Below are 15029 nucleotides of genomic sequence, written 5' to 3'. Positions count from 1 at the left end.
AGCACAAACGTGTGGCACTCAGGAGCTGTAAATGATTCCTCCCCCGATGTCTCAGATCAGGACACTTCTGAGAGTGACAGGGAGGGTGCTATTAATAATCCTGCCAGGACAGCAGGTGGAGCCGGGATGTGAGATCGTCACCCCATCTGTCGCGTCTGCCTGAGCCCAGTGATCTTCAAGCTCCTTTTCCTGAGGTGTCCAGACGTCTAACTGCGAGGTGAGGCAAGAGTGATGTTTATAAGCAGAACTCTAGAGTCTGATTCTTTAATCAAAGGCTAGACCTTGCACGGACGGGAGCCCTGGACAGGCTCAGTGCGGACCAGGAGAGCAGGTGCCTGGCTCAGTTGTCACTGTGGCCCAGCATCTCTCGTCAGAACTAAAGACAGTAGGTGCTCAAGAAAGCAGCTCAGAGACTGAATCAAGGCTTCCTGCTGTATTCCCTGATTCTAAAAGGTAAACGCCTTCATAGTTTCACATTTGAAATCAGAGTGTGTTTTATAATCAACCCTGCTAATGTAATTTTATTTCCTGAGAAGTGTCTTACATGTGTTGGTGCCACAGGACCGAAAGACGCAGTGACTGCCTATCACCCCAGATTCACAGACGTGTTCACGATACTCGTGGGATAGAGACTTGTGACAATCTCGAGGCAACAACTCCCAAAGGGAGGCACTGTTTCATCTAACACTACCAGCGCTTCCCTGGCCTTAAAACTCTTAAGAGAAAGACTGGACCTTGCTTCCGCGGGGCATCCTCTCTTGGCCCCTCCCCCAAGTCAATGATACCTTCTTATGAAAGCGGCCCAGAGCCTGGAGTCCGATCAAGCAGAGCGAGTGCAAACCCCATCCGTGCGGCCAACTCAGTGGGTGCCGACGAGGACGCTCCCGGGCAGAAGACTGGACGGAAGCCCCCGACGGGCTTGTGAGGATCTTACTAAGAGCCCTCAGCGTGTGCCAGACTACTGCCCCCGACCTCTACAGCTCCGGGACTTCTCTCCCACTCACAGCACTGCCCTCCTCAGGCCAATGAAGGACGAAGGACAGGAACCAAAGGCTACCACAGGGCAGCAGTGGGTAATCCCCTCTAGGACGGCCCTCAAGGAGCCCAGCACAGCTGAGGAGAGTCGTGTAAGGCGGGTGGGGAGGTCCATCCTGGCTGAGAAGCTTCTGGCTCCACGGAAGCCCACGTCTCATGATCACACAGGCTCGCCCAGTTATAAAAGGGGCTGCTCTCAGGGAACCCAGAGTATCATGTCACACGGGGGCCTGTAGTTCACCTAGAGGTCCTGCCAGCCCAGATATAATTCATTAAACCAGAGGTCATTTTTAACATGAGCACTGCTCCCTAGTAATATATCTGGCATATTCCACCATTTAAAAAATGTTTTAATATAACTTACCATATTTAAGACTGAATAATTATAATACAAATAAATACTACAAAATAATTGGCATCCACAGTACTTTTTAAACATATTGTCATAAAACTTACTGCCTTCACTATCTTTAAGTGTACAGGTCAGTGGTCAGAAGCACATTCACACTGCTGGGCTACTCTCACTACCATCCACTCACAGGACTCTCTTTGTCCTGTAAAACTGGACTTAAACACTAATTACATGTTAAACAGTAATTCCCCATCCTCCCTTCTCCGAGCCCCTGGCAACCGCTATTCCACTCACTTTCTGTCTCAACGATCTGATTACTCCAGGTACGTCACACAAGTGGGACTGTACAATCGTTGTCCCGTGTCTACCATTTCACTTAGCACAAAGTCCTCAAGGCTCATCCATGCTGACAGGATGTCACCGCGTGTCAGGATACCCCCCTTTTAAGGTTGGATAGTGCCTCACTGTGTGCCCAGGTATCACACTTTGCTTGTCCATCATCTGATGACGGGCGCCTCTTGGCTACCGTTGTGAATAATACTGCTATGAAACCAAGTATACAAATACGTTTTTGAGTCTCCTCCTTCATTTCTTTTGGGTCTATTACTCAGAAGCAGAATTCCTGAGTCATACGGTTACTCTGTTTTTAATTTTCTGAGAAACTGCCACTGTTTTCCATAATGGGTACACCATTTTACGTTCTCACCAAGAGTGCATAAGGGTTCTGATTTCTACATATCCTGCCCAACGCTTGTTATTTTCCCGTGTTTTAAAGCAGACATCCTGACGGGCGTGAGGTGGTGTCTCACTGTGGTTGTGGTACACGTCACTAATGGTGAGCGATGCTGAGTATTTTTTCACGCGTTTATTGGCCATCTGCATATCTTTTCTGGAGATGTCTACTCAAGCTTTTTAATTAGGTTGTTTGATATTTTCTGTTTGTCAAATGCCAGGAAACAGAGCTAGTTAACCAAAGTCAAATTCTATGCAGATAAACAATGATGCTGTCCATACAATGGAATACTACTCAGCTATAAAAAGGAATAAACTAAATAAAAGCAGTCACTTCATGTACCTCAAAGGCAGTATGCTAAGTAAAAGAAGCCAATTTTCAAAATTACATGCTGCGTGACATTCCGGAAAAGACAAAACTACAAGGATAGAAGACAGACCAATGGCTACCAGCAGCCGGAAGTGGAGAAAGGGTCTGACATCAAAAGGACAGCAAAAAGTCTGTGTTTTTCCCTCCTGGGGCAAGGGAACTGTTCTCAATCTTGATTGTGGCATGTGTGTGTAATCAGTCACTCAGGTGTGTCCTTCTCGTCGCGACCCCATGGACTATAGCCCACCAGGCTCCTCTGTCCATGGGATTTCCCAGGTAAGATTACTGGAATGGGATGCCATTTCCTCCCCAGGGGATCTTCCAGACCCAGGGATCAGACCTGCGTTTCCTGTGTCTCTTGTACTGCAGGTGGATTCTTTACCGCTGACTCACCGAGGTTACACAAATTTACAGATAAGTTAAAACCCAAAGAACCAGAAACTCAAAAAAGGGTCAGTTTTACTATAGGTGAAATTTTAAGAAATTCACATGCAGAAGGGGAAAGGGGTCTCCTTTTATCCACAGAGGCACTGTGCTAACTAGTTTACGAGCATTATCTCATGGAATCCTTAAAAAACTTCAGGAATGTATAAATACTGTCACTTGAGCCCAGGTCTAACTAGGAGAAACTAAGTCCTGATTATTCAGACACCCAAGATTCCATTTGACCGTTCCGAGATCCGAAGTGTTTGCAAATTATTATTTATCATTTAATAGCAGGAATTCAGGGTTGGCAGGACCACGTCCACACATCTTTCTCTCCAGGGACTGGGTCCACAGGGCACCTATCAGATCCTTAGCGGCACTTAATGACCTTAAAAAGCCCAAGAACCACCACTCCCTATTGAGGTCCAGGGAGGGTCTGAGGCCTCCCCCGGAGGCCATGGCTCTGGGCGAGGGCTGGCTCTCTCTCTGTGGTCCCCAAATGCCACAGCTCCAAGCAGCGCTGGTGACAGTGACTCATGTTCCCATGATGATCTGAGTCTACAGGACTCTCCCGGTGGGAGAGAGTGCAGTCTCTCTCTGCACGACCAGGCTGGGACCAGGCTACACAGGCCTGAAATGGAGCCCAGGTTCCTAGTCCAAGTCCCAGCTTGGTCAAATACAAAAACTTCATTCTACAAGCCAGCACATTTAGGGTAATTAATAGACAGCTCCCCTGAAACAGAAGAGGAAAAAAAAAAAAAGCAAGGATAGCTCATACAGGAAAGCGTGCTTCTGATCTGCGCCTCTGGGTTTCTGATGAGCTCAGAGAATTAGTATTTATAAGGTACCCTCTGACAAGTTGAGGCAGAAGCACAAATTAGTGTGGTGATGGCAATTAAATGAGAGGTTCTTTAGCTCCTGGACCGAACGGTTGGAGAAAGTGAGACGGGTTGACTGGGCTTTGATCTCTCTGCAAACAGCCCTGTGCTCTGCGCGAGCTGGACTGACACAGTCACCCTCACTTATCAGAAAGGACTGGGAGAGCACGGTTAAGAAGCCAAGCCTCAGAGCAATACATCCGAATTTCTAAACCTATTTTAAACTGTGAAAGTTAATCAAGGGGGAGAAATAAGGGGTGTGAAGCCAACCCACTTGCCGATTCAAAGTAACTTGTGAGTTACCTGCACACAAGGCCCGTGGAGGGCTTGTGGGGCTTCGGCTATCACAAAACGAAGGCAACACCTTGTGATCATTTCACGTTCAGAGTTGAACAAAGACGGCCAAGTTAACCCTGAGAGTCTCCCCGACAAGGAGAGACTGAGGTGGTTGTCTCTGGGATGGAGCAAAAACGTACCTGCGGGTGACCAGCCCTGCTCTGGCTCTGAGATGAGCCGCTGCCCAGAAGCACAGGCCCACCCCTTTTAGACAGACCTGCAGACAGAAGCAGGACTCCCCTCCCCCCGCTGCACGTGACAGGGCACTTGTGTAGCTGAAATGACATGCCTCTGCCCATACATCATCTCTTTGGAGGTCTATTACTTAGTTGTAAAAACCTATTTCCTGGAATTCAACTTTGACAGAGACAGACAGACACAGACACACCCTGCAAGGAAATACCTGGAGAGCCAGAGACCTTCCCTGCTGTGAGTGCTGAGGGCTGCGCTTCACTTACCGCATGGCCATACTAAGGGAGACAGTCGTTTTCGAGCAGAAGGGGATACGCGGTAGGGATAAGAGCTAATGTTTACTGTGTCGGGACCCTGCTGCACGCTCCATGGGCATCAACTTCTTTAATCTTCTCTCAACACCACAAGGTAGGCCCTATTAGAATCTTCTTTCCCTTTCACAGATAGAGCACTGAGGCTTAGACAGGCAAAGCCACCTGCCCACAATCTCACTGTTCCGTGGAGAGTTGGGACGCGGAACTGCAGCGGGAGGACTCCGCCGAAGGCCACGCCCCCCCGCTCCGGGAGTCCATCCTCTCATCTTTTGAGGGGGAGACCGAGGGCTCAGAGGGCACTGGTCCAGGCCACGGTGCAGACCCAAGGGCCACGAAGTAGGTCTCCTGAGCTCTAGCCCCAGGCTCACGCTGCCTCTAACATGCATGAGTGTTAGGGGAAGTATGAAAGCCTAGATCAAAAGTCTCCAGCATAGAGTGCAGGCCAGATCATCAGCTTCCTGAGGGTGCAGATGCCCCCGAACTTCTCAGTACCCCCAGTGCCGTGGCAGGCAGCTGGATGCTGGGCGAACAGTCGGCCGGTGCTGTATGGATGGAGGTGTGCTGAACAGATGGAGGGGTGGGTATGGGGGTGGACGGACGGGTGAGTGAGTGGGTGAGTGAGCGGGGTGGCTGAGTCTGTAGGTGGGTGGATAGAGCTACGCTGACTAAGGCCCACTTCCCACTGTTTACATCCAAAGTAGATTCCCCTGCAATATTTTTGGCAAACCAAGCCACCTCTATACCCCAGAGACCAGAAGCTGCTTCATAAATCTGTAGGCAGATGTGACGCCACCTCGACAGTCCTGCAGAGGAGCTGGAAAGCCCCAGGGGGAATCCCAGAGCAGGTTCCAACCAAAGACGACAGCGCCCTTGAGCCAGCCACCCTGCAGCCTGCCACCCTGCAGCCCTGCGGAGGAGGAGCAGAGAGTGCAGCTCCAGGCTCTCGGTTGGGGGGCCAGGGGAGTACACGCCCCACAGCAAAGGGAAGGATGACGAACCCACGTTCCCCAGCGCGCCCACCTCTCCCTCGGCTCGCGACCCGCCTCCCTCTCCTCAACTGTCACGTGGCACAATGCTTGCCACTTCTCCTTTTATAACAACAGACCCAATTAAATCATCTAAGGATCGTAAAGTAAAAGTCCAGAGCACACAGGAAGTACTCGACAGCCGTGAGTGGTCACCCTTCTCGTCTGGGAGAAAGGCTGTTACTCTGACACCATTTAATAAAGAAACAGACAAACAAAACCTAAAACAACAGCCAAAAAACCCACGAATGCCTATCAAAGGGTTCTGAAAGCTATAACGGAGTATGTTTTATCGTGATGATGAATGGCTACAGTGCCCTGCAACACCAGTGTCATTAAAAACCAACAACCCTAATTCACACCCCCTTTGATACTGCAGGCTAGACTCACAGAGACTCAGCGTAAGAAAGGGTGTGGAGATGGGTCTGTCCTCCCCATCAGGTGACAACAGAGGCACAAGAGGCTCAGAAAGATGAAGCCATCTGCCCAAGGTCGCTCAGCAAGGAGGAGGGATTCCTGCCCGCCCCCCGCCCCCCGCCCTGAGCTGGAGCAGGAGAGCCAGTGGAGCAGTGCCATCTCCAGCGCCCCAGAACTGTCCGGTGGCCCTTTGATGCGGCAGCCTCCTCACTGGTGGAAAAGTCCCTGGAAATGTGGACGTTCGTTTTGACCCAAGTCTCAACAGCCGAGAGAACAATGCTGCCACAGCCAATGGAAATATGGGAAAAATAAGATGTAGTCAACTGAACTTCAGTCCTGTCTTGGCCCCAGTGCATTACGACCACAGGCGAATCCGAGCTCTTCTGGGACCTCAGGACCCCACACACAAAGAGAAGCTCCGCGTGGAGTTTCGTCCTCAACAGTGCCTCGCGGCTGCTGTGAGGACTAGAGGAGACCACGTGTGTACGGTGCACAGAACGGAGACTGGTCCCGGCATGTGGGGAGAGCTCAAATGCCAGCTACTACCACTACTTGTATTTACCACTGAAAGGAGGGCTTGAGAGCAGCCAGTTCCAAGACCATGCACAATCACCCATCTATTTATCCACAGTCACTCAAAGAAAGAGGGCACACGTGACCATCCACAACCAGAAAATAAATACAACCTCTGTCTCCAAGCCAGAGGTTTTGTTTGTTTTTCTGTTTGCTTGTTTGGGGCCAATTAAGTGGCCACTCGGCGCCATCTCATCCTCCTGTTCCCTCGTCGCACGTCCACGCTTTCCTTCTCTCAAGGGCTGCAAGCACCGCACTTCTGCTCGGGGGGCTGGGGGCTGGCTCCCAGCGTAACAGTCAGTGTGTTGCAGGGAGCACCCCTGTCGAGTCCACAGCAGCGCCTGCACCCTGCCCACTGTCCCCAGCCCAGGAAGCACCACACACCATCCTGGCCCTCGCAGCTCCATTTCTTCTAGGCTTGAAAGGAGGGCAGAGGGTCCTGATCACGGAAGTTAACCCACAGTACAATGACTGTCTGAAGCCAGCCAGCCAACGGAAAGCAAGCAAGGAGAAAGGGCATCTCTAAGGGACCACCAGGAACCAGGGCTCTGAGCTGCTATGACATAGGAACTGTATTTCAGGAAGACAGGATCCAGGCTGTAGCCCAGGACAGAGTCAGAGAACCATCATCTATCTTCCAAACCACAGCCTGGAAGAAACAAGTGGGAGAAGAGGAACTGAGACCATCTGAGGCCACTGCATCTTTGCTCACAAAAGAAGAAGTGGCAGGAGAGACTCTGCTTAAACCCCTGACCCAGAAGAAAGGGGAGCCGCCAGAAGACCAGCAGCCCAGCTCTCCAGCTCCTCAGACGGCAGGAGCTGTACAACCACTCCACACAGAGTCAGCAGAGCACGCAGCGAGTCCAAAATCCTGCTTAGAGGCCAAAGGAAAGAAATGACGAGCGCAGACAGGGCCTCCCATCATGGCGCTCGCCATGGAGGCGGGCTGGGCAGAGCAGCATGTGCTGGCTGCGGGTTGCAAATGAAAGGCGAAACCCTAACTGCCTGACACGAAGGAGCATGGCCACGGTCGCCGGCGGCCCCAGAGTCTCAGGCTGCACAAGCCTCAGCCTCCACCATGCCCTCGCACTCTCCCAACAGGGCCTCCGGGCACCTGAGCTCAGTCTCCTCACCCATTTCTGGAATGACACACTGAAACACTGATCCATGCATGTGGTTAACCCAGAACCCCAACTAACTGCACACCCTTATCAGAGTACTGGTCCAACTAATACACCAAGGAACATCCTAACTGGCAATTCAAAGGCCAGAAAGCTCCTTTAAAAAGGATTTTGAGACTTGGAATCAGAAACCTGAGTTCATCCTTTGACAACATTAAATGAGATTCACAGTGAAGAGTTTTGAGTACCTGCTGTTCTAGACACAGTGATGCCAACACCATGGGGGACCCGGCAGACACTCTGCCTCAAGAGGCTAACAGTCTACTTAGGACTGTATCTGCTGATTTTTAACTTGAGGAAAGGAAACTGGGGCTTTGGTTTCTGAATGAGCCAAACAGTATCCTTCTATCCAGAAGGTTCCTCTGGGGCCCTCCCAGGGAATGCACTGTCTCTACTAGAGGAAGAGGGGGCACAGAGACCCTACAGGCAGTCAGCTCTGGCAGAGGCGGCTGAGCGCGCCCAGGAAGCAGGTTTTCACACCAAGCTGGCAGAGGACCCACGGGGGCGCCTCACGGCGCCCAACGGTCAGCAAGCAGCCTTCCTAGGAACTAAAGAGGGCCTGCTGCTCGGAGAAGCCTGCTCAACGTTACGTGGCAGCCTGGATGGGAGGGGAGTGGGGGCAGAAAGGACGCGCGCATGGAGTATGTGCGGCCGAGTCCCTGTGCTGTCACCTGAAGCCATTGTGACACTGTTAATCGACTGGGCTCCAATATCAAATAAAAAGCTAAAAAAAAAACCTCATAAATAAACTTGAAAAAAAAATACAGGCCTTCTGCTTTAAAACAAAACAAGGACACACTAATTTTAGACTCCCCCTTCATGGCACAGATGGAGAAAATGAGACCCAAAAAGAGAGAAAGACTCTCCCAAGGTCACAATGGTCCAAACGGTCAAACGGCCTAAGACAGATGACCACAAACTCAGATGACAGATCCCTCAGTAATTCACAAACTGGTTTTTTGTTTCTTTGGTTTTAAATCCTAAAGCAGCCTCCGGGCAAGGTGGGAGCCGAGTCAGAGGAACACCTGTCAGGCGGCAGGGCGCTGGGGGGCCGCGGGGGTGCGGAGCGGAGGCCCTGCCAGGCCGCTCTTCCGTCCAGTGCGTCATCTTGTTATGGCAACGGGAACACGTTCAGCTGGCCGGAGGTAAGACCCAGCCCTGTGCTCAAGGCGTGCGCCAATCCGGGCCGGCCTGGGACATGATTTTTCTGCAAGCTCATACATGACTCATCTTTACAGGCCTCCTATCAGGTCTGCTGGCTGCAAGGAATCCCATTCAAACCACCTCTGCCAACAGCTGCTCAGGAGACCAGGCAACAGGGGGTTGCTGCAGTTGAGTTTGTAAAACATGGTTAGCCTGCGTCTGTGCTATCTCTTGTCTCCTTACGATACAGCTGCCACTATTAATGTTATTAGTATCTAGGCAGCCTAAAGACTGCACTGTGTGCTGTGTGCTCAGAAATGCCTGACTCCTTGCTTCCCCATGGACTGCAGCCTGCCAGGCACTTCTGTCCACGGGGATTCTCCAGGCAAGAATACTGGAGTGGGTTGCCATGTCTTCCAGGGAATTTTCCCAACCCAGGGATCGAACCCGGGTCTCCTGCATTGCAGGTGGATTCATGGCAGGTGGATTCTTTACTGACTCAGCCACCAGGGAAGCCCAAAACTGCACTGGGCCTACCCTAATGTAACAGGATTAAAAAAAAAACAGAAAAGAAACTTAGAAACATGAACAATCAGATTAAGCTACTGTGTCTCCAGCAAGTTAGGAAGCTCTAAGCAATGCTCCCTAAAGGGGCCGGTGGAGCCCGGGCGCAGGCGCACCACGACCCTGGGCAAATCACCAGCCTTCCCAGGCCTCAGCCACCCTCAGGGGAGAGGCGGGCTCACTGGCCCTGCTCTGGCCCCCAGGATTGCTGAAATGAGGTCGTCAGTCGATGCACTCTGGACAGAGACTATAAAAACTGTACGCCTGTTCAAGACCGTTTTGATGTTATCCCTGGTCTGGGAACCGGGAAGGCCAGGCCCAGTGGGGTCCGGGTGGCTGAAAGGGGCACACAGTGTCTCCCATCAGGAGGGCAGCAGCGGCTGCCAGGGGCACACAGTGTCTCCCATCAGGAGGGCCGCAGGAAAGAGAGAGTCAATGACCCAACGTGCCCTGAAAGTGTTGCTATTTATCGACTGGATACATTTTGAGTATATTGATACTTGCGGGGTAAAGGAAGTATTAAGATTTGAGAGTTTTAAAACTGATCTAGGAGGACTCTCTCTGGGCCAAAAGTGTGCAGCCTCCTCTGAGAGCCTGGGCTTGTACTTTTCATCTGTTCTGAGAAAATACAGTGACAAAAAGTTACTATGACTGCAAATAAGATAAGTTTTCCTTTTTAAGGAAAGCATCTTCACACATCTGAAAAACACAAGACTAGAGTCTGAGACACTGTTTATTCTGCCCTGAGGCAGGGTGCTGGCCAAGTCCACAGCCGCCTCAGTCAGGGAACCACGGAGCAGCCTGAGGCCACAAGGAGCCAAGAGAGCGGCCAGAGGGTTTGGTGATGGCTGAAGGTCCTGGACAGAACCCCGTGGTCTGCTAGGAGTACCCGGCAGGGAAAGAACCACTCCTCTCAACAAAAAAAGAAAAAAAAGAGAGAGAAACCCCTGCATAACTTACACCTCCTCCAGACGGACTGTGTGGCTCTGGAGATAAGATCCTTCTTGCATCACGAACACCAGAACAACGCCAGGCCCCTAGGAGGCTCTGGATAAACTACCGACCTAGAACTGAGGAATGAGGCCGGAGATTCTGAGGAGTCCAGTCGGTGACAATAAGGCCTCTTCTTCCCGCCCCTCAGCTGGGCCCACTTAACTGCCCACCCCTCACAGTTCCACCAAAAGTCTAATGGGGATAACCCATTAGACTAATGCTGGTAACCCCCAACACCCCCAACCCTGCCAGAGCTAAGGCCTGTGTGACCGAAACGTGCCCCCTGAGATCACCGCCATTCCCCAGAGCCCAGCAAGGGGTCAGACCCCAGGCGCCGACGCCTCAATCAGTGCCAAGCGAAGGGACGGAAGAACAGATCCGTGAAGGAATGGAGCAAAGATTTCAAAGTCCAGATAAAAAGCAACAAACACAAGTGGCGGCTTCTGCGAGGAAAGGGACGCACACTGGAATGCTGCCAGTCTGAGTGGGGAGTGGGCGTGGGCGTTGGGGTGGCAGCAAGGGTGGGTGGCCCCGCCAGAGTGGCTCGCATCAGCAGGGCTCAGGGTTACCAGGGCTGCCTGCTTTCCAAAAGAACCAGAAACCCAAGACTGGGGAGTGATCTCCTGATTTTTAAATGCAGACCATCAAGAACACATGTGGCTCACGCACAACACATCTATGGCCTGAATCCAGCCCACGGCCGCCAGTCTGTCGCCTCCGCTCATCAGGTGAGAGGGGTGTCCAGCTTCAGAAAGGTCAAGGCTTCAGTTCCCTGCACGCAGTGTGTCTGCCGGGAGGAAGCATGAGCGCACTGGCCCCAGAGCTGCAGACACGACCAGAATCAGGCTCACCGGCCCCCCAAGTGGCCCCAGCACTGTGCACACCTCCCACGGTGCAAGTCCTCAGAACACACCCCTCTCAGTTCCCCTGGAAAGCCTCTTCTCCGAGCCTGCTCTGCCCACAAGCTCACCCCGGGAGCTCCCTAAGCCGTCTGGCTCCGCTTGCTCCCTGCCTTCTCATTACATCTGGAAGACACCAGGGAGCCTCCCCCCTCCCACGCCAGCAGCCTTCCTGGCCTTCCAGGTTCAACCCTTCTCCACCAAGCCTAAGTGGACAGGCCCCAACCAGCCAGCAAGCTGACCCTGCGCCCCCTGTGGAACCCAGACTGTGTTGACCCCTCACTGGGCCCAGAGCAGATGACTGCAGACAGCCTGATCTGGTCCCTACGGAAGGGTCTACCCTCAGAGGAGGTGGGTACCTATGACCCCGACGCCAGGCAGGCAGTGCTGAGGAAGTAAACACGTTGAAAGGCAGCACGACAGACTCTGAAAGATCTCCCTGGCAGCTGAAGGAGCTGCGGCTCCCAATGGGGATTGGGTGGGACGGGCAGCAGGGGTCCTGGGCTGCATCAAGCTTCTCTCACACTCAGAAAACCCCGGCTGCCTTAAAGTCCCGAGAAATCAGAGCACTGGTCCTATTTTCTGAGTCGAGATTACAAACACACGGAAGCAACTCTCCCGCTCAAGTCAACAGAAAACAGCAAAACCTGACAATGACCGTTGGCTGGGCGCCAGGCTCTGTAATCCACCAGAGCCTGTTCCCCTGCTAAGACGAGGCGCCCCTTCACCTGAGGACCTCTCCTTTACACAGAACACCTGCTGGTGACCTCACGGTAGGTCCATTTAGAAAAAGAAAGCCACCAGAAACCCGAACAGAAATCTCGCTGAAATGCAAGTTGACGGCCACCTACGATGACCAGCAGAAAGCACCCGGAAGGCATACCCTTCATTCCAGAGCGTCCCAGTCTGCCTCGACAGCTGTGCGCGAATCACAGCAAAGGACCCGAGGTTAGAAGGACCGACTTCCCTCCAGCTCCACGTGAGGGGCCAACCTCAGCATTTCCTGTTCAGCCACCTCCCACCACAGGACCCTTCCTCCGGAGCTTTCCACACCCCTGGTCAGACTCACTGCCCCCATCTCCACGGGGGGCACCCTCGCCCTCTTTTCAGAGCCTTCCATCTGGTGGCCCGGGGTAATGCTGGGGCCGGCTTGCCCACCCTCAGATGAGCTTCTCTGAAGGCAGACACCGCTTGCTTCTGCGTCTACTACAGCTCCTGGCAGAGCGGAAGGCCCAGGGGTAATCTGTGCAGAGAAGACCTGGCCTCGGGCCCCCTTTCTCCCGGGAGCAGTGCACTGCGAGATGGCTAAGCCTGGAAAGCAGCCTGTGGGGCTGGAGGGCAGGGGAGGAGGGGAGGTGCTTTTCATTGTGTTCTTTTTGACTTTTCCATGACTTTCAAATTTTTCAATTATCCTTATAATGAGAGAAAACCCTGTTGATGCTGTTTTTTTAAAATAAAGCAGCCAAGTTTTCCCCAACACTGTCCAAGAGGCATGGCGCATCCTAAGAAACGCTGCACAGATTAATCAGAGGTGCTTCTGAAACAGCATGCGTGCTGGCAGGGAACTCGTAGTCAGCAGACTCAGCCCTGGGGCTGGAGAACAATGAGGACACCCAAGAAACAGCACCTGAGGCCAAGGGCGCTGCCTGGAAGGAAAGCACTGGGGCCTCGGCTCCCAGAGCAGGGCATGGGGGCGGGGGACAGCGCCGGCCTGCAAGAAACCACTGAGCCTGTCACAGCGGGACCACATTTGCTCTTACAGACAACCGGTAAGGATTTAATAAGCCCGATGTTTAAGGTGCTCGGCACAGAGCCGGATACACAGAAAACCCTCAAGAAAGGCGGTGAAAACGTCCTTCCTGTACTCAAGCCACAGCCTGCAAGTTACACGGCCTTCTGGGTCCACTTCCGAGGCGCTTCTCAGCAAAGTATCCCGGTTCAACCTGGGAAACCAGCAACGTCCAAAATCAGTGTAACCTGCCCTATTTCCAGTCCCCGAAGAGCCTTCCAGAGCTCAGCTGCAAAGGGGATGACAGGGTATCCGGTTATGACAACCAGTGGTGTCCCCGCTCCGGGAGCCCTGGACCCAGAGATGTGTCCTGCAAGGTGTCGCCGGCTTAATTAAGCCCTGCGCCCCAGGTGCACCGCCCCCGAGTTGCGTCTTTGGAGACTACTATTTCCCAGCCCGGGGAAAACCCAGGTAACCGGAAGGCGAGGCTCTGAGATCTCTAGGAAGACACAAAGAGATGAGGCTGGCAACGAGATTTCTAACCGAACCCCAGACCCAACCGGCTCCCCGTACGCCCCCGCTTCCAAGGGCTCAGCCTGAAACCGGAGGAAAGCTCGCCCGCGCCCTGAAAACGCCCAGGGACACATCCTGCCCCGCTGCCTTTGAAGCCTCCGAAGTGGAGACGTCTGGTTCAATTTAAACTCGAGGCTCCTCAGAAATGACACATAGATTGTGGCTCGGCTCCGTCACCGCCTGAAGGACGACCGCCCGCCGCCCGGCCACTGGGACACGCGGTCCCTGCCCGGGTCCCCGGCCCCTTGTCTCAAAGTTCACGCCGCGGGCCGAGCGGCGCGCACCGGCCCGGCCCGGCCCGGCCTCCGGGCCCCCGGCCCCCGCCCCGGCCCCGCCGGCCTGTGGCCCCGGGAGCGCCGCGCGGCCCGGCCCCGCCGCCCGAGACGCGCCCCGCAGGCCCAGGGGCGCTTTCGCCCCCGGAGCCCGGCCGCGCGCCTCACCTGCTTTCTCGATCTTGCCGGACATTTCCGGGCTGCGCCGGAGGCCGAGGCCGCCGCTCATCGGGCCCGGGCCGGGCCGCCGCGGGCGCCACAGGCCGGCGCGGCCGCCGCTCGCCTCGGCCCTGGCTCGCCGCGCCTCAGGCCCGCGCCGGCATGGTGGGCTCCGAGGGCCGCGGCCTGTGCGCTCGGCCAGCGGCGCCCCAGCCCGCCCGGGGGTGCCCGCCGCCGCTCCGCCTCTTCTGCTCCCGCCGCCGCCGCCGCCGCTTCCCCGGGCCCGCGAGCCGGCCGCAGCGCCGCGCCGCCGCCCGCCCGCCGGCCTCGGCCGCGGCCAGAGCGCCACCTGCCGGGCGCGGCCTCCGCGCCGCCGAGGAAGCAGCGCCCCCTGCCGACCCGGAGCCGGCCGGAACTGCCCGCCCGGGACGCAGCGCCCCCTGCCGACCCGGAGTCTCCACGCCAGGGCGAAGGAGCGGCCCCTGGCCACCAACCCACACCTGGGCCTCCGCGTTCGCTGCCCGCACGCACGGACCCTCGACGCCAGGGCGAGGGGTGGCATGGACCACCCGGGACTCAGCCTCCTCTGCTGTAGAATCAGACTCTCCAGCTCAAGGCTTGAGTCTGATCCCAACCAGGCTCAGCTTGCCCTGCTGACTTGCCCCCCCTCGCTTGGAACACAGGGCTCCCACCCAAACTTGTCTCCACGCCGCCTGTGACTGACCCCACCCGCATCCAGAGGCTCCTGCTGGCCCATAGTCCATAGGGACAGAGTGACCCCCTGCCTGCTCTATTCACTTGACCCCCAAATGTGGACCAGGTCCCTTCCAGCCTGGACTTCTGCTGGGCCTTTTCTAAGCACAGTG

The 15029-nt window shown here is 54.6% G+C and overlaps 1 protein-coding gene across 4 annotated transcripts in view; it reads right to left on the bottom strand.

Moving 5' to 3' along the window:
* The window catches only part of RAPGEF1 (Rap guanine nucleotide exchange factor 1), a 136149-nt gene extending 121897 nt beyond the window's left edge, over window positions 1-14252 (bottom strand). For all 4 annotated transcript variants that reach the window (XM_068974869.1, XM_068974908.1, XM_068974880.1 and 1 more), the window contains exon 1: window positions 14173-14252. In XM_068974869.1, coding sequence (XP_068830970.1) covers window positions 14173-14233 — 61 coding nt within the window. In that variant the 5' untranslated portion in view covers window positions 14234-14252. The remainder of the gene's footprint in view (window positions 1-14172) is intronic.
* Between the last annotated feature and the right edge of the window lie 777 nt (window positions 14253-15029).

The sequence above is a fragment of the Capricornis sumatraensis genome, chromosome 1 (genome assembly GCF_032405125.1).
Source record: "Capricornis sumatraensis isolate serow.1 chromosome 1, serow.2, whole genome shotgun sequence".
NCBI lineage: Eukaryota > Metazoa > Chordata > Mammalia > Artiodactyla > Bovidae > Capricornis > Capricornis sumatraensis.
The sequence above is the reverse complement of the archived record's forward strand: the minus strand, read 5'-3'. Positions and strand labels throughout refer to the sequence as shown.